The sequence below is a fragment of the Astatotilapia calliptera genome, chromosome 10 (assembly GCF_900246225.1).
Source record: "Astatotilapia calliptera chromosome 10, fAstCal1.2, whole genome shotgun sequence".
In the NCBI taxonomy this organism is placed as follows: Eukaryota; Metazoa; Chordata; class Actinopteri; order Cichliformes; family Cichlidae; genus Astatotilapia; species Astatotilapia calliptera.
The window spans coordinates 10,364,523-10,387,965 of NC_039311.1; the positions used below are offsets into that span (position 1 = coordinate 10,364,523).

General features: G+C 38.8%; 1 protein-coding gene across 2 annotated transcripts in view; it reads left to right on the plus strand.

Annotated features, from left to right (window-relative positions):
- The window catches only part of gabra3 (gamma-aminobutyric acid type A receptor subunit alpha3), a 127,393-nt gene that overhangs the window by 16,720 nt on the left and 87,230 nt on the right, over window positions 1–23,443 (plus strand). For both annotated transcript variants that reach the window (XM_026181152.1, XM_026181153.1), the window contains exon 2: window positions 15,707–15,804. In XM_026181152.1, the coding sequence (XP_026036937.1) occupies window positions 15,722–15,804 (83 nt within the window). In that variant the 5' untranslated portion in view covers window positions 15,707–15,721. The remainder of the gene's footprint in view (window positions 1–15,706; window positions 15,805–23,443) is intronic.

Here is a 23,443-nt window from a genome sequence, read left to right on the forward strand (position 1 = left end):
TTGCACGCTTTGCCAGGCAACGCTCATTTGTATTCCCATAGCAATGTCACTGTTAACTGATTGGCTAAACATGTCTCACTGTGTTCAGCCTTAGTTCTGTGCAGCAGCATCAATATAGCTTCAGAGTAAGATGACGGCAAATCTATCAGTCCGGCTTTCACGTACATCTAAAGAGATATGTTCTTTTTTCTTACTGCACCGTCAATAATGGCTTCTGCAAGGATGTTTTAATTGAAGTAGAAGACGTACACAGTCTCAGATGTGGACTGCCACCATGATGAAATTGGTTCCTCCATTTTTGCGACTGGACCATTTTTTAAAATTTAGAAATATGTAAGGAAAAGAAAAGGCAGCATTTAAAATAAAGCATTTACACACAAAAAACAGATGATCAAAGTGTCTCCAGCCTAATAGAAATCTACCATTAGTGGGGGAACTCTGTAAACAGTCAATACTTTAAACTGTTCATCTTCTCAATCCTTTCCTTCTGGTGCCTACTTCTTCTGATTGTCAGCCAATTTGATTCGCCTCCTACTGGGCAAAGACTTTGTTCCAGCTGTAATCATAATCCATTGAGGAGATGCAGAACTTGTCACAGTCTGAACTGGGATATTAATTTTCCCTCCATGTGGGGACCTGCTTTGCTGGCCATGTAATGCTTTCAGCTTTGAAGGAATTTTGCCTGCTTAAGCCGTGTGAAAATACTCCATTTGACATCTATTTTCTGCTAAGAATATATTTGTGCTAATGGTCAGAGAAAAAACATCTCTTATTTACAATGAGCAGCACATTTAAAGCTCGCGTGTTTTCGTTTCCAGTAGCATGCAAAAAATTTGTGGCTTTTATTAGGAACTATAAACGATCCAAATGTGGTACTTTCGATGTCTGTTAGTAGATCTAAAATTTGTGCCTCAGACAAAATCTTCTTTTTTTCATCTTGATAAATTAATGCTCAAGGAAATATTAGTTGACAATCAGTCTTCTAGTGATCAAAACATGTAGCATTTCATGCATTTTTGAAAGGACACCAGATGGAAATTTCATTTCTTTATGTGATCTAAAGTTATTTTTTCTCTTAAACAACCTCTGATCTTGGACAAACAGGGACTTGGTTTCGTTATCCCAAAAAGCTTTGTGAAGACTTTTTTCTATTTATTTTATGATGGTGTTAAAACTGCATTAGCAGAAAATTACTTGATTGCTTCTCAACAGCTGACAGCTGGGATAGGCCTCTCCGCAACCCTGAATCGGCTAAGTGGTTAAGAAGATGAATGGCTGGATGGATGACTGATTAACTTTTTCTGTCATTCATATTTTTCTATTATTCACACAAAGCATTTACATCCTCAACGATACCATAGAGGACAGAAATATTTTGCCTTTTGTAAAAAGTAAAAAACATAAACAGATTCTGGACAACATGGCGATAAATATATCTGTGATAGAGCAGACGTATCAGTGAGATTCTATCAAAGGTGCAGAATGGAAATGTCAAGACTCAAGGTCTTCATTCTGGATTGTTCAGGCTTTGAGCTGCACACAGTGTAACAAGGCCAGCGTTAACGCATGTGCACAGGTGGTCAGTGCTAGAAAAGGTAATGCTCTTCACCAGGAGTCCTTGATGAACTCTGACAGATTACACCTACGAGGCAGCCACCCTGTCTCCGGTTTAACATCTGCTTTCCAGTTTTTCAAGCTGTGGCGGCGCTGACTTGTGTGCAGAGCCGCACTAGTTTAGTTATAATTGTAAAAGTCGCACTGATTTACATGATTATTCTATTTATCTGATGAAATCTCTTCCTCCCAGCAGAGTAATGAATGTTATTGCAGGCAAAATTGCCCCATTACAGTATCCTTATAATCATGTTTGATTTCAGCATTTATTTTCTCAGCTCCACTCTTATAATAGGAATTACTTTTACAAATAATTGATAGCGACTGGAAAATATTGTGAATAATGGGATGCTCTCTATGACATATTAGCTTTGTTCGCTTTGCTGGGTTAGAGTGGGAATGCATTTTGTTGAGCTCTGTTGGAATCAAATTCCAGCCATTTCTTTATTGTATGCTTTGCAGATTTAATAAATGGATCTCAAATATAGTCGACTCAGCAGTATTTATAGAGAAGCTGTGCTCCATGTGTGCAAATGTGCTCAACTGGGTAAGCTTTATGCTGCAGATCTTTCCCATTTGTAGCTTGACAGGTGAGAACTTTTGATGGTGTATAGAAATATTGAATCAAGGTGTTAGCCAAATCGGCTTTATTCAGACCGAAGGGACTGTTGGATCAATCTGGCTGTGAATGTATTCTGCTCTCTCACTCTTACATGTGAAAGGGGAAGTAAAAATGGGTCGTAATTGATCAAACTGGCCGGGGAGCGGCCTTATATGGCTCACTGGTGCATTTGAACAGTGCGGTAGCTGCAAGTATGTACAGGAATTTGCACTTTCTCTCACTGTTTTATCACTTGTTTCCTCGAGAGAAGCTAAATCCCATGAAAGCTTTGCCTTGTGGAATATCAAATCTCATTTGATGTCACATGCACGTACTGTCACCACACTGTGTACATTTTATTTCCGAAAAAGTTTCAAGTACTCTCTGAACATCAAATGACAAAGGTTTAAGGGCTGTGACAGTGTTTTGCTTTCAACCACTTTGGTCTCATTTTTTTGGAAGCCAGATATCTGTTTTTCCCTCTCTGCTGTCATGTAAATGTGTGCGCTCGGCATGAAAAGTCCAAATCCGTCTCTATAAAAATAACTCCATCTGTTATATATTTTTTATTATGTCCTTTATGCTAATAAACCACTGATGTCATACATTTTTCTGGCCCTGTTAACATTCAGTCAGGAGAGGATGTTTCCTTAAGTAGATCTCGGTAAAAGCAGGAAGTGAGAGACTTCGATTCCTGCCAAGTTCAGCACTAATAAAACCTCTTCGAAGTCACTTCGCTTTATATTCAGACACGATTAAATATGTTTAGCTTTCATTAAACTGGACCATCAGGCCACTTTAGCTGTTTCACGCCATAATTTTATCATTCCTTTCACCACTTGTGAACAACTCTGCAAATGAGTCAGCCAAGCCTTAGCAGTGAGATGGAAATAACTGAATGAAATATATCGTTCTCTCTCCTCCCTAAAAACAGCAACATAGACTTATTGTCATGTGGCGCTGTGTTCATAATGGATTCATTTTACTCTCATTACATGTCTGTGAGGAAGAAACCCAAATCTTGACAAATTATCTCTGGCGTAACATAATCGTGATGGGTCCCAGTAGAAACTGTTTTGCCTTGCAGCCCAATGCATTGATCATTTGGTTGAGAACAGTCTGATGATCATTATATCACACACAGTCCCAAAGCAGAGAGGAAAATCGTGCTTCTTCCCTTATTAGAGCTCCACCTGTCTGCTTTGTAGAAGGAATCATTTACAATGGTGGTTCCCAGACTTTTTTATTTGTCAGACATGGCCGCAGACAGATGAACTCACTCCACGTTCCAAATAGGTTATTATGAACTGGACCACATATCATTAATACACATAATACATCATTTGCTAGGAATTAATAAAGTATTCTGATTCTGATTGCACAGCAAAGTTTACTCTCAAGCATTTTATGGTTTTTATTTTTGTTTTTCCAGTTTCAAATTTCAGCCATATTTCACAATATCTAATAAAGTTTCACATTTTGCATTTAGCTGGATTCATACTCTCAAGCCACTTAATAGCAAATAATAACCAAAACCCATTTTTCACTGTTCACTGTACTTTTTCAACCATTCATTATATTTTGCAAATACAGTTAATCGTTATTTAGTATTTTAGCTGCCAAAAGAGCATAAATGTTTGAAAGTTTTACCATTAATATTTCAAATGACCACGCTGTTTCAGCTCTTATTTAAGCTAACGCTTTGAACTATTTATCAAGTTATTTTTGCTAACTTTCCAACTGTCTACTAGCATTTGCTATTTGAATTCCTTATCCAGGAGGCTACATTAAGCTACTTAAACACCTGTTGTTTACTTTAAGCTATTTTAGCTGTTCATTTATTTTCTTAATAGCTCAATCACACTACAGCAAAAGTACGTTGGCAGCCTCCTTTCAACTTTGAAAACAGTCACAGACTGAAAGTGAGTGCAGACTTGGTCCCCATTTCCAGAGCAACCATTTCAAAGGCAACAAGATCATGAGTTCATTGCACTTGGTGATATCAGCAGTTGATAACCAGTTAATGTTTTCACTGGTCTGACTGTAGGGAGTTATTTCAGCAAACCAATCGATGTGTTTTTTCTTGATCTTTTCTAATTATTGTTCGTGTTTGTATTCATGTTATTACTATTAATTACCAATGACATGATTGTTTTGTTTCATTACTTTAGGACTGTTTTATTTAGTCAATGATTTGTTTCAAGAGAAAGAAACGTATTCAGTTTCAGTACTTGTGCTTTCTTACGACTCTAAATCTGTGGGTTTCTCTGTATTAACTACACTGAATGAAGCTATTTTCAATTCCTAACTTGTCACTCGGTTTTGCAGCTGGGAGTAGCTCCACATGAATGTACGCTTTTAATTCTCTGTGCTTTAATATGATTTTAGACAAACCCCACGATATTAATGTGTCCTGCTATCCTGAACACTAGTGATTCCCTCAACTTTGAAGCAATGAGTCTTTTTTGATGTATGTTGTAAATAATAGACTGCTGGTAGATGCACAGTGCATAATCATTGCATCAAAGCAAATATGACAGGATTTGGGGCTATTTTTAGTTAACAGCCACATGGATTAGATAGCTATAGAGCTGTGCCCTGAATTCAACAATTACTGGAGTGATTGGTATTTATTGGCTGATTAGATTTCCTGTTTTTATTAAATGTTCCTCGTCGTCCCGGCTGTGCAGTAGCTGCAGCAGTAGTATTTTGCACACCGTGAAATGGCCTGTATAATACATTCAGTTTGAATTTCACTTTCTTTTATGTTTCAACTGGCAGTGTAACTACGAACAATAAACAAATTTGTCTCAGAGTGACATTTCGCTTGTAGGAAACTAGGCCCTGACACTTTTTATTTTACCACCTATTATCACTCAGCATAGTTGCCCATTCAGATAATTCACCTCCTTTGCGTCAAAGGCATTTACAGCCTTTAATTCTGTAAAATGTGATTGCATTATTCATAACATATGCTTTTATCCCCAGGAAAAAAATAGACTGACAGCAGAATTGAAAACAAATGTTAGAAGAGCAGGAAACGGAAAGTGGTTTAGGTCTACTGTCACTTTAGGCGAGCTATTTTTAATTTGCCAACAAAAGCACCATGTCTTTATTCCCCCTCCTTCGTTTTCTCTTTTTCAAGCCCAATCTGAGCCCCAGGGACGGCTGGAGCCCTCATTTACATGACAGGTATTGGTAAATCTGGTGCAGAATTGTATACAGTGAATAGAAGCCAGCCTTTTAGTGCCTGTTTGCCTTTTTTATTGGAAAGGACTTAAGGACACTTAATAAGAGTGATGTCTCGTATGCTTTCTAGATGAATTAACAGATAGATTATGGAGTTTATGGGCTGACTAATGAAAATAATTAGGTCATCTTTTTTTTTTTTTTACGTAGTCATTTGAAATAGTCAATATTCTGTATTTTCATCTTTTTAACTAGAAAATACTTTTTCAGCCACAAATTACAAAGACTACTTGTGGTGAAACCGTGTTATGACTGAGCCTAAGGGCACAGAAATGTCTACATATTTTCAAAAGATTTATTCACCCCGGACATTTGAAGCCTTAAAGATGACACATATGCAGTGATGAGTATGAGTGGAAGTGACTCGAATAGGTGGTAATATATGTCAGGAAATTAGCAATGCAATTTTCAGACAGACGTTAGAAGACAAGGAAATGATACCTCTGGTACCAGAGGGCATCAAGTAGCTTTTATGGGAACATAAAATCTTTAATGGCTAACGAGCCAGGATTATTTTTAACAAAAACACAGCGCAGAAGGGAATGAAAGAGAGAGGCAGAGCCTGGAAACCGAATGTGATGTGTGTAAAGAATAAAACAAAATCTTGCATGGCAGACTGCAGCTTTCTGTTTGACCAGCATTTCTTAAGCACAAGATTGGTATAATTTGACACTGGGTCTTGGCATGGCCTCAAGCATGACATGTGTTGAAATGATTAAAAGTAGCATTTCAGCTGATTTGCATGAACCATGCTCAATTCAAATGGCTACATTTACAATTCACCTCCTAATGTGGCTGCTCAAGTAACCCAGTTTTAGGTGAATTCATGTGAAATAATGAGAGTGCTCTTGAATTCTGGTTCAGTTGTCCTGATAAGATTATGTGATAGGTGGGCATGGAAACATGTTCAGATCCCGTCTCTTTCTTCTTTAAAGAGACCATCAGGATTGCGTTTCCATGTTAGAAAAAAGCCCCACTGTAATATTTCTCATCCAAAGGTATACGTGATGCTTTATTTAACAATGACAGCCACTGGTTTATAACAGAGACTGTAAGCATACATCGATTAGGCATATATGACCACCTTCCTAATATTGTTTTTGGTCCCCCTTTTGCTGCCCTGAGAAGTCGAAGCATAAACTCTACTAGACCACTGGAGGTGTGCTGTGGTGTCTGGCACAAAGATGTTAGTAACAGATCCTTTAAGTCCTGTAAGTTTCAAGGTGGGGCATCTTGTCATCTTAATAGGATTGAGATCTGGGGAATTTGGAGGCCAAGTCAACACCTCAGACTCTTTGTTGTGCTCCTCAGACAATCCCTGAGCCATTCTTGCTTTGTGGCAATGCTAGTGCAAGGTGTTCCCCAGGTAAGCGACGCAGCTGGCGATCCACATGATGTTCTTCCATTTCTCCAGGGGTCACTTCTGATGCTCGTGCTTATTGTTGGCGTTTTCGTCACTGGACAGAGGTCATATAGGCACCCTGTTTGGTCTGCAGTCTCTTCTGCAGGCAACAAACTGTATTCTGACATCTTTCTATCAGACCAGCAGTTTTTGCAGGTCTTCAGCAATTTGAGGTAGTGTAGCTCATTTATTGGACTGGACCACACGGATCAGCCTTTGCTCCACATGTGCATCGGTGAGTCTTGGTCTCCCATGACCCTGTCGCTATTCCTACCTTGGACCACGTTTGATAGATACTGACCACTGCAGACCGGGAACATCCCACAAGAGCTGCAGTGCTACTTATCAAACAGTTTGTTCATTGCAGTTTGCATTGTGATGCGGTCTTAGCTATTTAATCTGACAAGGAAATTGTGAAGGCTTGTCCTAAATGCCACCAGCAGCAACACTGAGGCATCTCTTTATTTGCTACTTCGGGTCTTGGAAAAATTTAGGTGACAAACTGCCAAGAAGCATCAAAGACTGTTTAAAATAATTGCCAATTCTCGCAAGCACAGCTGCCAGTATAAAGACTTAAAGTAGATGTGGATCTTGGCTTATCTTGGTGCTTAGCTACTTCAGTCAATATTAAGACACCCTTATTGAAACGGCTTCACCTCAGCTCCATCGCAGATATAGTGTAGGAAGATAGTCACAGGTTGGAACACTGTTAATGCGACTGCATGTTTGAACACCAGCCCGAGTTGTATTTTTGCATCCACTCATTTGTTTACTCCTCCTGTAATGATCAGTGCTCTAAGGTAACATAGAGATCAGTGATTCCCCTGAGGAAAGGGTTTGATCTTCTCTCTGTACGGTGGCAATGGAGAGGGAGGGCTGAATCTCACAAAAGCATGATGAAAGCCTTGAAATTGCCACACGCCTGCTTCACGTGTGTGCGTGCATTCATGTGACTGCGTGACTGCTGTACCCCAGTCATCGGGCTTCTTGTTTCTCATCTTCTCAGTGTTTTCAGACTGCATTCAGTAGAAGCTTTGCCAATTTTTGAATGCATTCATTTTTAATGCAAGGTAATACCTTTCTGTAAATTGCCCCGCTTCTTATTAGCTGCATTATTAATGACCGTTTTAATTTTAAGATAGCAGTTGTTCTGCATCATAAAGAGAGCGCATATACTGTATAAAGGAAACTGTTTTATGTAGGTACATGTACTAATATGTTTGTTTGAGTGCAACAGCAAATGCAGAAGATCCTAACATGAAGCAACAAACTGAACATGTGTGTCATGCAGTGAGTGGTAATAATAGCTTGTATGTTTTCAGCATCATTTGTTTTGAGAATATGTATTTAGAATTTTATGAATTTAGTTTCAGTTTAGCTGTAGGTAATAGTTACATAGACATGAAGGCATAAATAAAGGTTAGTTTTTTTTACTCTAGCCTAACAGCTGTGGAAAGAGTCACAGTATGTGCGTGATTTCACTATGAAGTTGCGTTTATATAGTGTATATGATGTCCCTCACAGACAGGCCCAGAGAGAAGAGATCTCCATTTTTGAGCTTTTATTTACATGCATATCCAAGTCCTTTATTTGGTTTTTGGATGCAGTTCTTTAGTTGTTGTTCTGGGTTCTTTTCTGACCTCCTGATGGGTCGTGAATGTGCTCTTAGATTAATTTTGGTAGGCCAGTCACTCCTGCAAAGGTTCACCACTATTTTAAGTTCTCCATTTGTGATAATGGCTCTTACTGTGGTTTGCTGAGGTCCGATGACCTTAGAAATGGCTTTATAACCACAGATGATGTCTTTGTTTCCCATCTGTTCCTGAGTTCCTTTAGGCTGTGGTACGATCTGTTTCTTTTTGAGATCTTTAAGCCAGCTTCACTTTGTGAGGCTGTTTAAGTGATTTCTTGATTCCACATGTGTAGCAGTAATCAAACCTGGGTGTGGCTGCTGAAACTGAACTCAGCTTTCCAAAAACGAATTTACTAATCACAGTTACAGTTATTTTTTCAGGTAGATTTGGATGGACTTCTTCCTCCTTTATAAATGAAATCATCATTTGAAGACTGCATTTTGAAACATTAATGTATAAGAAATATGAACAAATCTAAGAAATTAACAGGGGACAAAATCATTTTCACGTCATTGTACATTTCTAGTTTGTGCTGTGTTAAACACTATGGATAAATATAGTTAGACATGTCCTTGTAAAATTGATGTTTGGACATTTTTACAGCAGAATTAATGGGCCTGCTCATTCTGGAAACCATGTGTTTATATACTGTTAATCCAATTATGAACTATTACTTTCAATATCTGCCACCAAAGACATTCATGACAAACAATAAAACAATGAATTGAATTTTAACTAAGCACATGCATCACTTCTTTGTCTACAGATGGGCTTGAGCCCAATAATATCATTCCAGCCAGGTCTCAAATCATAAAGTAAATTGGATGTGGAGTAAGGGATAAAAAAGACATTCAGAAAATTAAATGAATGTTACTGTTGCGATAATAGAATTTCAGTCAATAACAATTCTTGATAAAGTGAAGCATTGTTGCAAACAATTTGCAAACACTTGAAACCTGAGTTGAGTGTTAAACTCTGTTCTCTGTCGTGTTGCACACCTGCAGAACAAGTAGAATATAAACCTGTGGTGGCAAAACAACAAACTAACAAGCTGTCTTTGATAATTACCACAGCAGTCTTTATCTAAACCTCATCACATTTTCCGGCAGATTATTTTAAAGCAAGTTTCTAACAAGTGCATGTTGCGTGTTCACAGCTGAGCCTATGGAGCTACATTTTAAACTTTGCTGAAGTCAGGAAGATGATGTGACTTCACTGCAGAACCCAAGGGAGGAAGATGAAGGAGAGGATGAAGGCTGCCACAGAGCCGTTTAGGTTATCCTCTCATGCACACAATGTCTTGAAGACGTTTTTCCCCATCCTGTGCCCCACTTAGACTGGCAGCCACAGTTTTACTGCATGGCCTGAGTTCTTCTCCCAGATAGCCAAAACCCTTGGGCAACCATTAATTAGCGCACAGTATGCGAAGTTGTTTATATAGCCTATGCATGCTTGTTAAAGAGATAAGGTCTAATCATTAATTAAAGTAAAGTATATATTAAGTACTAAACCATGCAGTTTACAATAAGCATGTGCTTAAAGGGATTCTGAAGGCTGTATAAACAGTATTATTACTGACTATTGTAGTCAAATAATTATGTAGAAAAAATAATTATTACTGGTTACAATTTCAGTTCCATAAGTGTACATCTTTAGCAAAGAGTCGTGCCTTATTTCATTGTCTGGTGTGCTAACCAGGCTCGTTTTGGATCAGCAAACGGAAACTCAGAGGGGACTGTTTCCAGCACGGAAGAAAATGAAGTCTTTGCTGATGGGGAACAGCTGTCTGAAGGCATATGATGTATGTGTGGAAGATGTCCATGTGAGTGACCATAGTTGTATATTCTTTAATTTGTCATTTTACGTGGATCCTTCACCTCCTAAATTGATGATCCAAAGGCGGATTATAAACCAGGATGCTGCTAGAAGGTTTTCTGCCATGTTTGTCCCTCGCATGGCTCAAAATGATATGGATTCACTTATTTTGTCTTTTAACAATCAATGTAAATCTATTTTAGATACGGTGGCACCTCTGAAACTAAATGTTGTCCATTCTTCAAATTTCTGTCCTTGGATAAATGAAAGTATTCGAAATTTTAGGAGATATTGTCGCAAATTAGAACGTTTATGGAAGGCTTCCAAGCTTGAGGTCCATAGGGTACATCTCAAGGAATCAATTTTCTCACTTAACAACATGATAAAAAATGCCAGAACGGAATATTTTGCTAATTTAATAGCTTCAAAAAAGAAAAATCCCAGAGTATTGTTTGATACAATTAAAAACATTGTCTCTCCTGATATTCCTCATGTACCAGTCTATACTAAATCTGACTGTAATGACTTTTTAAACTATTTTGTTAATAAGGTCGCTGCTGTCAGGTCTAATATTTCTCCATCATCCTCTCAGTATCACATTGACACGTTGTTTACCTCTGATACCTGGTCCTCTTTTACTCCTGTTACCTTACAGGACATCAGTGCTCTGCTTGGTCGAATGAAACTGACTTCAAGCCACCTTGATGTACTTCCTCCATCATTTTTCATTAGTGTGTTTGACTCTATTGGCCCCTGTATTCTGGAAATAATTAATACTTCTCTTTATACTGGCTCAGTTCCCAGCTATTTTAAACAAGCTATTGTTGAACCAATATTAAAGAAACCAAATTTGGACCCATCTCTTCCAAGCAGTTACAGGCCAATATCAAAACTTCCATTGGTGTCAAAGATTTTGGAAAAAATAGTTGCAGAACAACTTATAAACTTTTTGGAAAAGAACAATGTTCTGGACATTTTCCAGTCTGGTTTCCGCAAATTGCACTCCACTGAAACCGCTTTGCTTAAAGTGTCTAGTGACATTCTGATGGCAGCAGACTCTGGAGAGTACACTGTTCTGGTTATGTTGGATCTCAGCTCTGCTTTTGATACTGTTGATCACAGCATCATGATAAATAGGCTGAAGGACTTGTTTGGGATTACTGGCGTTGTTTTAAAATGGTTTATGTCATATCTATCTGAGAGATCCTTTACTGTCTGTATAAATCATGTGCTGTCGGAAACATCAGTTCTGTCTTCTGGGGTACCTCAAGGATCTGTTTTAGGTCCTATTCTCTTTTTGCTGTATATCCTCCCTCTAGGCCACATTATCAGACGTTACAATAATATTTCTTATCATCTCTATGCTGATGACATTCAGTTGTACTGTTCTTTCAAAGCTTCTGAGTTGTATAAATTGTCTTGTTTAAATAATTGTCTGTCAGAAATCAAACAATGGTTAAATGACAATTTCCTTCAGTTAAATGCAGATAAAACAGAAACTTTGATTATTGCACCTGATCACATGCTCTCAGAAATTAGGCAGCATATCAGTTTTTTAGACCCTTCATTTCAGTCGAGTCTCAGAAACTTAGGTGTTATATTTGACAGTTCGATGTCTCTTGAGAAACACTCTAAACAACTTGTCCGGAACTGTTTTTATCATCTAAGAAACATTTCTAAACTCAGGCTACTGGTGTCAAAGGCAGAACTTGAGATGATTATTCATGCTTTTATCTCTTCTCGTTTGGATTATTGTAACGGTCTTTTTACGTGTCTTAACAAATCAGCTCTGGATCGCCTTCAGTCTGTACAGAATGCAGCGGCAAGACTTTTAACTGGTACAAACAAGAGGTCACACATTACTCCAGTTTTGGCTTCTCTTCATTGGTTGCCTGTAAATTTTAGGGTTCATTTTAAAATTTTAGTTGTAACTTTTAGAGCTCTGCATGGTGAAGCTCCCCAGTATATCTCTGACCTGTTGAAACCTCATGCTTCATCCCGAGCACTTAGGTCTTCAGGTCAGAGGCTACTGGTGGTTCCACGTACTAGATTTAAAACACGTGGGGATCGGGCTTTTCAGGCACTGGCACCTAGGCTGTGGAACTCTCTGCCGTTGTCTTTACGCTGTCTAGACTCTACTGACTCCTTTAAAAAGCAGCTGAAGACATTTTTATACAAACGGGCTTTTAACTAATTTAATTAATTTTAACTTGTATGTCTGATCTTACTGTAAAGCACTTTGTGATTTTTATCTGTGAAATGTGCTATATAAATAAATTTTACTTACTTACTTACTTACTGTCTGTGTTCTTACTCTGTGCACCAGCAAGCTGCAGTTTTGTGTGGTTGGTGCATTAAACTGCAAAACTTCTGCAAGGTTACACATGTATACAAAGAGTGTCTTTTGAGATCACCTGCTGATGCAAGGAGATGCAAAATGCAAAAATACTGTGAAATCTAACTGTTTTTGACACATTTGTCTTCATTGCTGTTCTGTTTTTGTGGTGATGCAAAAGAACCTTATAAGCCCATGTCATTTCAAATCACTAGTGTCCTAAAAGAAATTCTCTATTATGATAAGAAAATAAAGGCGCAGAATAAATGAAGCCAGCTCTCGTAAATAAGTCAGGCCATCCCTGTTAAGCACAGAGGAAATTTATACACATTGCTTTTCTGAGTATTATTTGGACAATGTGTCATTTTTTTCTTCCACACTGATCATTTAAACACTGAGTTGGACATAAAGCGTCTTTTGATTTTAACCCACATAATAGACAGACTCACAGGATTATGTGTTTAAGACTGAAAAACACCATAAATACCATGAATATAACTTATCGAGCACAGGAGAACAGGCAGGTTATTGTTGAGGCTTTGGTGAGTAATTTAAAAGAAAAGCAGTCTTAGGTTTGGTTTGATCAGTAATCAATTCTGTACTTACAGTTGCAAGAAAAATTTTGAACTTTTCACATTTTCACTGAATAAATTGTAATGATTCAAAAGGCAGGCTGGGAAAAATAAGTGAACCTTTGTGCTAAAGCTATTTAAAGTCAGGCATTCAAATTAAGGAGATGAGATTAGAAGTGTGAGTTTTAGAGGTGCCCTGCCCTGTGAATTCAGCCATGCAAAACCCAGTTGCTGAGTCTGCTTTTCTTGAGAAAGAATGACTCGTGCAGCCATGCTTCAATCACGAACGCTCTCATCGCACCTTAGAAGAAGCTGGAAATCCTCCAAAAGCATTTCTAAAGACTTTGGTGTTTCTTTATCCACAATAAGAAAAGCTGTCAACAAATGGATGAAATTCAGTAGAGCTACTAGGTGTGGGCGTCCTACTAAGAGCACACCAAGAGCACACTGTGTAATTTTAAAAGCGTAACAGAAAGAATAGAAAGAATAAACACCTGCAGAAATCTCAACAACTTGCTAAAACATTTGTTCACAGTAGAATCAGTCAATTGCTATTACAAACCTAAAGAAAATATTTTTGCTTGTTGGTGTCGATTGTTGGTGCATCGCATGCAAGAATTTTAAAAAGGAGATTTGGGTTTGTGTCCAAATTGCAAGACAAGCTTTGTCAGTTTAGAAGTATCTTCTCTATTTTCTCAATTTTGCCTCAAGAGCCTTTCTGAAAAGATCAGACAAAAGAGTTCTCCTAAGTGGCCCTCATCAAATACATTTACTGCTATCGTTTTGTTTTTTGGAGTGGGGGAAAAAGGAGACTTTGCGCACCAACATCAAGAACTAGCCCCAACTGTGAGGCAAGGTGGAGGGAGCAACTTGGTTTGGAGCTGCTTTTTGACCTCAAGGGCTGAACAGTTTGCAATAGACTGTAAAGTAAATTGAATTAAACAGTGTTACAGTGTTACAGAAGTATGTCAGGGCAGTCTGGGACCTACAAATAAAGAAAACCCAAGGCACACAAATAAAGAACCGAATAGTTGAGAAAGAATGGAATTCAGACCAAGACTCCTGAACATAATCCAACTTAGATATTGGGGCATCACCTATGGTAATTCACGTTAATAGAACCTCTGTCACCTAGAATCCATAGTTTTGGGTCCAGTTCAATTTGGATCCCCATTACCCCTGAGATTATTTGAATGGCCCGTCTGCAAAATTCTTCTATCACTGCGCAATTCCACAGCATGTATAGGAGATTGCCATCTGTGACCTTACATCTCAAGCATCTGGGGCAATAATTACTATCAATTTTATGTCGTATGTAAGGGGTCTAATATATCCTATGAAATATGTTAAATTGCATTTGCCTGTTCCAATAAGTGGTGCCACTCTACCTCTTCATAGACATAGCCCAGGTCTGTTTTAAAGAGGGCTGTTTAATCATTAAAAGGTTTAAAAAACATTATTATCCGGAGCTTTTAAACAGCTACAAGAAAACACTGATGAGGACGGTTTCTTTTTTTTCTTTTTTTTCATCAGAATTGTTGTCTAAAGGCAAAGAAAGATGCCCAACGGATTTACTTTACCAAATTGACCATCCCAGCCTTGCCGTAATGGTCCATTTGATTCACCTTTTATTGTTTATTTTATTTTCACTTACTGAATACGGGACAGACTTGACTGGGGGAAAGAAAGAGGGAAAGAGAAACAGCTGAGAAGAGGGACGGGGGAGAAGGGCAAAAAACAAAAACCAACAGAACGGGCAGAGAAAAAAAATGCATATATCAATCACCTGGGTCACCTGCTGAGAAAGAAAAAAGAAAACAAGCAAAAGAGAACAAGAGTAATAGAATAAACAACATCACAATGATATATGGGAATATGACAGTAAATACTAAATATTAAACATTATTGTGCAGCACATAAGATCAACAGAACACAGTGTGCTTTGAGGTAGGAGCCAAAAAGGGTGTAGTTTGATGAGGACGGTTTCTACTAAAAGAGGTTCTGAGTTACTATATTTAGTCCAGTTGTTTGTGTTATTTCATCATAGCGTAGTCATGTTGTTTGTTTATAATCATGACTTAGATCGGACAACATTTTGTGAGTAATACATTCAGAAGTCTGAGTAATTCAGAATCACATTTATTGGCCAAGTATGTGCACAAATACAGGGAATTGGGCCTTGTTATTTTCTTTGCTCTCAATGTATTTTGCAGAGTAGACAGACTAGAACAGCATCCATCTATCCATTCTCTTCCGCTTGTTCAATTCGGAGCCTATCCCAGCTACCATAGGGAGAAAGGGCTGGATACAGCCTGGACAGGTCGCAATAACAACATGTATAGCATATTTATATTGATATGTGCAGTGGTGCAGAGTGCGAAGATGAAATAAATTATGGAATAAATAAGGAATGGAAAACTGGATATTTTGGTTGAGTCTCCAAACATAACACCATCCACTTATGTCTCCTCTTTCCTTCTGCAGACCTGCGCAGAGACTATGGCTGCTGCACGTTGGAAGCCTCAGTCAGTGGATATTGGCTTTTGGCTCCTCCTGCTCCTCAGCCTCATTCCTGAATGCAGGTACACAAAAATATATATGTCACGCTGTAATGCCCATTCAAGTTCAGTACTCGGGTGTCTGCTGCTGATGTGGGGTTGTTTTTTTTAGGACCTGTTTGATCAGGCTCGCTTCTGCAGCCTAACCAACTTTTTTTATTTGCATGGAAAATTTAAGAAATGTATGAAATTAGAATCTTAGTTGTGACTGTCAGATGCAATAACTGTAATGCTGTATGGATTACTGAACCACCTATACATTGCACCTGCTCTGCCATGGGAACCCATGCCATGAAGCTCCCGTTGCACAGTTTTTGTGCTGATGTTAACACCAGAGGAGATTTGTTACTCTGCACTTATTCCGTCCGCAGAGCATTGGCAACTTGTTGAGTCTTCATTTAATTTTCCGTGGTCTGAGTTGCTGTGGTTCCTAAATGCTTCCATTTTGCAATACTACCACTTTGAGATTTTAGTGGAACATCCAGGAAGGCAGAAATTTCACAAAGTGAATGTTGCAACAGTGGCATCATATTACAGCACCCCACTTGAGTTCAATGAGTTCTTCAGAGCGACTCATTCTTTCCCAAATATTTTTACAGTAAAGGCAGACTGCAAGGCCAGATGCTCAGTTTATTCACCTGTGACAGTGGGACTGAAAACACCTGAATTGAAATGTTAAGAATTATGGCTCAATTCTTGTGTATATAGTTCTGCAAGAGCTTAATAATTCAGTGTATAGAGAAAAACTCATCTTCTTTTGTTCTTGCACATATTGAAGTTTTTGTACCCAAGGACCTCAGAGCACTGTGACTCTTAAAATAGAATACATGACATGTGTCCTCAAGAACAGAACAGACATAAAGTGAATTATCCTCCCATCTAAATGCACCTAGTGCTGTCTTCACCACTCGTCTAAATTTCACTGACTGCTGAGTTAATTTGCGTTGTGCAGCACAACATAGCTATGATTGTCCATTCACAGCATTTTCACTCCTGCATCCTGTGCATATTTTTTCAGGCTGCGTGTTACGAGTCAGCGAAAAAAGAAAACTCCAGCATGTCTAGGAGTCATTTTAATCATACTCCTTGTAATTTCAAACGCAGAGATTGCACAGGTTGCCTTGTTTGCATTGTTGATAAGGTAGGATGTTATGGCAGGCAGACGCGACGGCGTGTAAATCACTTTAAGATTTTACACGCTAGGAAAGGCTTGCCGAACCTGGAAGAAAGCCGGTCGGGGAAGGAAATCAGAACACTGTGACAGGGATTAGCCCAGTTTGCTTTGTCACTGTGCCACTTGGCTCTTCTTGCTTATTAGGAGCACACAGTGCTTGTAATTACATATATTAAATAGAAATGTGGGACCAGGGGAAGGTGCTGGCCAAGCCTGGCAAGACATCTTTTTACAAGAACCTGTGCCCTGGTCTTAAAGTAGCTTTCAATTCAGCCAGGTTCATACAGTGTATGTAGATCAACAGATCTTTAGTCAGTGATGAACACAGACTAAACTGACTGAAAAAGTGTCCAGACATATAAGACAGAACTTAACTCTAACAGTCAGCTGCACTTGTGCCACATTGTTGTATTTATAAAAAAAAGTTTGACATTTATCTAAATAGATGCAGCAGAACCAGGCAAATTACTTTATTTAAGACATTCTTCTTCTTCATGAAGCTCTGGAGCCTACTTCTTTCAGCCGGCCCAAACACACACGCATGCACACAGTTCTTATTTTGCAAACTTATTGTCTCCAGTAAACAGTGTCTCAGTGACTTCACTGAACGTTTTTCACAGCTGATCTCTGGAGGTGTCACACTACCTCGAGCTAGAGTTTGCATCAAAATTTGTATCCGTACCATAACTCAGTCAAACAGGAGCACGCCGGCGTAACACACATTTTTAGAAAGAGTGTTACCTTTTCTTCTCGAGGTTTTGACTAAACTCCCCTGGTCTTAGAAAACAAGGTGTTCCCTTCATCTGCAGTACTTGGCTAAGACTGATCTAATTTTAAGGTTTACTTCAGTTTAAAAGCATCTGGTGATGGCAGCCATATCTCTATGATCCAAAAGCTCAGGCTGCAGACTATGCTAACGTTTAGTTTCTAACATATCTGATATGAGAGCACATATCCCTTGCATGGCCATCTGGCTTTGAGCACAGCAGCCCTACCCACATGCTGCTGCAGCACTGCCCGAGCAGTCAGAGAAGGTTTTAATGCATGTGCCTGATGTGACACGTGACAGGGACTCACTAAAAATCATCTTCCAGTTATTTCAGACGCAATGTAGCACAGCAGTCTCTGCTTAAAACATTTTTCTTTGGTTTAACTTGTACTACATGAGGCTTCACATTTGCTTATTTGAATAAAGACTTTTTTTATGTGTTGCCTCTCCTGAAATCTAAACCTAAACTGAAAAATGGATTTTTTTGCATCTGAAAGTAAAAGTATATTTTAATTGTCCATCAAACTTTGGGTATAATCCTCAGACCATGAGCTTGCACATGCTCCCAGAATATCTGCATATCAGCAAAGCTGTTTCTCTCTGAGAACTGCCACCTCCCTGATGCCCACTGATGCTATCAACAAGCTCCAAATCGGCTTTACTACAGTTGAAGCAGGAGACTTTCCTAATGGATTAAGGTGTAACAGACAAATCCTCTATATAAGGATCTGTCATTCTGCACATCAACAAATTTCCTCACCCCACACTGAAAGTCAGGGCATGATTAAGCTGTTATTCCCAGCAATCCATGGACCACATATAAATGAGAAGTCTGCATAATGGCGAAGGTCCATCAGTCCTTCAGCTTGCCTCGCTTCCACTCTGCCTTCCACTTATACAGTCAACGCTTAACAAGTGTCGACAGTCAGGCCATCTTGTTGTCTGTTTTGTTTGTAATCTATTGCCAAGCTTCTGGATAACATGGCACATAATCAATAGCTATAAGAATGAAAGTGCTATATGTACACTTTGCCTGTATATTGGCTCTGAAGTTGCCCAGGCTCTGCTGGCTTTGTAAGCTCATCCCACATGAATTATTTACAGCAGGGCAGAGAGGGGCATCACTTTGAGAAGTGACCAGGTCAACAGTTAACATTCTGTTTCAGTGGTGTTGTCAAGGTTAATGTTTCACGGGTCTGGACAAGGGTAAGGTATTCATGGCGGAACTGCTTTCCTGATTGAATGACCAGCCAAATAGTTTCTCAGAGGAGTCAAAAGAAATAGAAAGTCAGAGGTTTGAGAATCTACTTAATGTCAAATCATAGGTTACCTGTCAAGATTTGCCAATTGTATACATTACGTTTCCTTTCTAATTTGATTTAATTAGTTGGCTTATCAGTTATTTTGGCTTAGCCAGTGTTATAGGGGCCTCAATCATTTGAACAATTGAGTCACTGGTCAAGTGGTCAAAGAGCACACACACACACACACAGATCTTTTTTCAATCAAGTTTTTCATTGAACATTAACGTCCTTTTTCACATTCAGGGGATTTTTTTAGTTTGTTTGTTAAGCAACTTAACACTGACCTATGAGCCATTCAAGTTTCGACCATAAAAAGGCACTTATGGGATGAAACAGTGTTGTGTCTACACATAATAGAAAACTTGGCAAAGAACCAATGACGTCTCAGGCACTTTTTACCTGAAGCCTTTTTGCAACACACAAGTTCTTTTCCAATTTCTTTAGCTGAAGCTTTAAAAAGGGGAAAAATAGCAGAGTTTGACATGAAGTAGTAATTCTGCACCAAGCTGATTCCCAGAAGTTGATTTATCTCAGCATGATATGCAGTGCATCCTCCAAAAATATGAGGAAACTGAACAAATGGAGGACAAACAAGTGTCAGGCCAAAAAAAACACAATGTACAGCAGATAAACGGTATCTGAAAGTCATGTTGTTAAGAAATATGAAAAATTCAAGTCTGAAATAAATGGTACAATAAATGGACTGGTCCTTTTAAAACACATTTCTACTCTAGCTGAGTACCGTATTTCCCGGACTACAAAGCGCACCTAAATATTAGCCGCACAAGCTAAAATCAGGGGAAAATCCTGTTTTGTACATACATTAGCCGCACCTGACTAAAAGCCGCAGGTGTTTCAATGTTGACTTATCATATGTAAGAGAATATGCACAAAGGGAATTGTCAGGAAAGAGATGGCTGTTTGGAGACATCACTTTTATTAATATTTTGAAAAACAAGTTATGGGTACATATTTGCACATGTAGTACATAACAATAACCTACAGCACACCAGAACAATAGATTCGGCCTACCTTTTAGGCTCAGGTGCAGTGACACAGCTTTAACAAGAAGAAAAGTCAGTCATTCACCATCATCTTTCTCTTCTTCCTGCGCACTAAAACCACCAAAGTCCTCTTCTCCAGTGTCGGATACAAACAGGCTCAGGATGGCTTCGTCATCCACTCTCAGCTTCTCTCCTTCGTTGTCACTTTCAAAACCAAAGAAATCCTCGTTGTCAGTGTCAGAGTCGAACACCCTCAGAAGGGCCGTGGCGGTGTCCTCCTCTCCATCATGCAGCAGTCCAGCCCTTCAAATCCGTTGGTGATCGTGGATGTTTTCACACTTTTCCACGCTGTCAGAATCCACCGGTGGAGTTGGGCATAACTTGCTTTTCGCAAGTTTATTGCCGCTCATCATCCACGCCTCCCGCTGAACGCGTAGCGCTACTTTGAAGTTTGTTTTTCGAGCTACTTCGTACGGCACTACGTTGCCTGGCGGACGGACATGTGACTAACATACCACTCTTGAACCCCGATCCTTCCGCCAGGCAACGTAGTGCCGTACAACAGCGGAACAAACAAAACAAATCGTCTTACGATATGACAAAAATCATGGACAATCCATAGAAAAGCCGCACCTGACTAAAAGCCGCAGGGTTCAAAGCTTGTGCAAAAAGTAGCGGCTTATAGCCCGACATTTACGGTAATCAAAGCGCTTTATACAGCTTGCGTCATTCACAGAAGTTCTTTTTATCTAACATTCACACTCTGATGGATGCATAGACGAACATTTTGGGGTAAGTATCTTGCCTCCAAGAATACTTCGCATGTAGACGTGAGCAGGCAGGGATTAAACCAGCAACCTTCCAATTAGTAGATGACCTGTTCTACCTCCTGAGCTACAGCCACCAATAGTACTTGACAGGTGTAACTTGGCCTTCTGCAGATCCATCTAACATGCAGAAAAAACCTCATCAAAAGTAGTCTCAGGGGAAGGGTGGCTGTCAAGAAGCCATACTTAAGGAAAGGAAGCAGGGAAAAATGTATGATAAATTATACAAGAACTAAACTGACAGACAGTGACAGAGGTCTTATGGAGTGATGACTCCAAATTTGAACCTTTTGGTTTAAAATCATTGTCAAAATATGTGGAGGAGGTCAAAAGAGAGGTACAAAAGTGAGTGTCTACAGCTGTAATAGATGTTGAATACAGATTTAGATACAATACATGCTCCGTCATGACAATGATTGCAAACATACTGCCAATGCACTAAAAGCATAGATACATACATAGAAAAACACACAGTGGATCATCTAGATGGAGAACAGAACAAAAAGCACACAGCATCCAAAGACGAGTTTTGAATGTCCTTCTAGAAGCCTGGGGAACTATTCCTGAAAATCTCTTCACCTAGTTCCAGTTTTCCTAGCAAAATATAAAAAATTAAGGCGTGGCTCAAGAGGGAGAGAGAGAAAATTGCAGGGGCAGGGCTGTAGGTCACTTGGACCACAAACCAGCTCAACCACAAACCGTGCCAAACTGGGTCCTTTAAGAGCACCAGCAAGACGCTAATATAGAACTGAACAGGGATCATGGACAAAATATACAGTTAGATCAGGTACAGCATGAAAGGGAAAAATTTTTATTGATCCGTGCTCTAATTACTTTGAAGTTTCAGTCAATTTTATATTGATATACTGAAGATCTGGTCAATAATGTTCCAAGCAACCAATTAGCTGACATCCCCAGCAGGCATGAATCAAAATGAAGACAGAATAGATTTCCCAGTGTCTGTGCAGCTGGGTGTTAGACACAGACCGCTCATTCCTGAAAATGCACAAATGTTGAAAATAATGTGTGATCCTTGTTAAAATGGCCCCTCAGATATTACCAGTTTATAGACTTGTTGGATTCAATTTTGCTTTTGTTGTTTTAACATAACTCTGTGGGTTCTGTTCCTTTCTTTTTGGGAAAAGCTCTGACTCACTTTCAGTGGAGCACAATCATTTTCAGTGCATCCCATATTTTTTGCCACCAGCAACATCCACCCCCGACCCCTTCTGAAGTTGAGTCTGAGTCAGTAAAGCTATGGATAAACAAGCCGTACAGATTAAAATACTTAAACGTAGCGGTGCCTTTGAAATTGTCACGCCGACTCCAGTGTTGTGAACAAAAGATTGCAATAGGTTTTCATGGACTATATAGACGTAGATATACAAAAAAAGTGTATAAAAACGTTTTTTTACATCTTATGAGCTAATTTGTATTTTTCATCAAGTGATATGCATCAAAGTTTATTTTTTAGATCATCATCATAACTGCATCTGTGAACTCTGTCCCTCAGAGTACATGGGCTGTTTCAGTTTGAAAGTGATTTTTGTTTTTTTTATTTAGTTTTTTTTTTTTTTTTTTTTTTTTACTCTTCATCTGAAAACACAGTAGAAGTATTACAGTTTACATACTGAATTACACATTATTTGCTTGAAATTTAACAAGCAAACAGGTTCAAATAGCTGTTTGGTCAACAGCCAAAGACTTTATACAAGAAGAGCAGCTTTAGGGTTTGGCTACCAGGGGAGAAGTATGTGGAAGTCAAAGGGAAAAATTTTACTGAAAAAAAAAAAACCTAATGCAAAGAATAGTTTATGGTGAACGAGGCAGGAATAAATAGCAATCGGGAGAAATACATATATACAAAACAAGAGAAATGCAAACAAGACAGGAGGAGCTGGCGATGGCCTCCAGGGATGGCAGAGGGCTTTCTTTACCAGGGCATTTATAATGAGAGGAGATTGAACCTGTCTGTGCCTCCTGAAGTCCATTATGAGTTCTTTTGTTTTAAGCAGAGGTGGGAGCAAGTCATTGTTTTGCAAGTCTCAAGTAAGTCTCAAGTCTTTATCCTCAAGTCTCAAGTCAAGTCTCAAGTAATGTCAGGCAAGTCAGAGTCGAGTCTCAAGTCACTGGTGTAAAAGTCCGAGTCAAGTCACAAGTCTGAAATTTTGAATTTCAAGTCCTTTCGAGTCTTTAAAAAAAAAAACGAAAAAATAATGTTGCAGTTATGCTAAATGTAAATATTAGACCATGTAGTTTTTAAATCTGTGTTTTTCTCAACACATGACAAAATAGTGAACTTAGAAAATATACACAAATTGTGAAATTGCACCTCTTTAGAATGCAGCTGAATTAAACCTAGCTCCAAGAATAATTTTCACCGACAGTTCTGAGATAAGCTGCATGTTATTCTTGGATGCGGTTGTAGGACCAGCTTTAAAATCGCATGACAAAAATATCATACATATTAAAAAAAACTGCATCACCAACGTAGCCTGGACAACATTTGCTAGTTAGATGAAGTCAGCTATCTCATTGTAGCATATTTATATGCATATTTATAATTATACGGTTCTTGGAGTGAG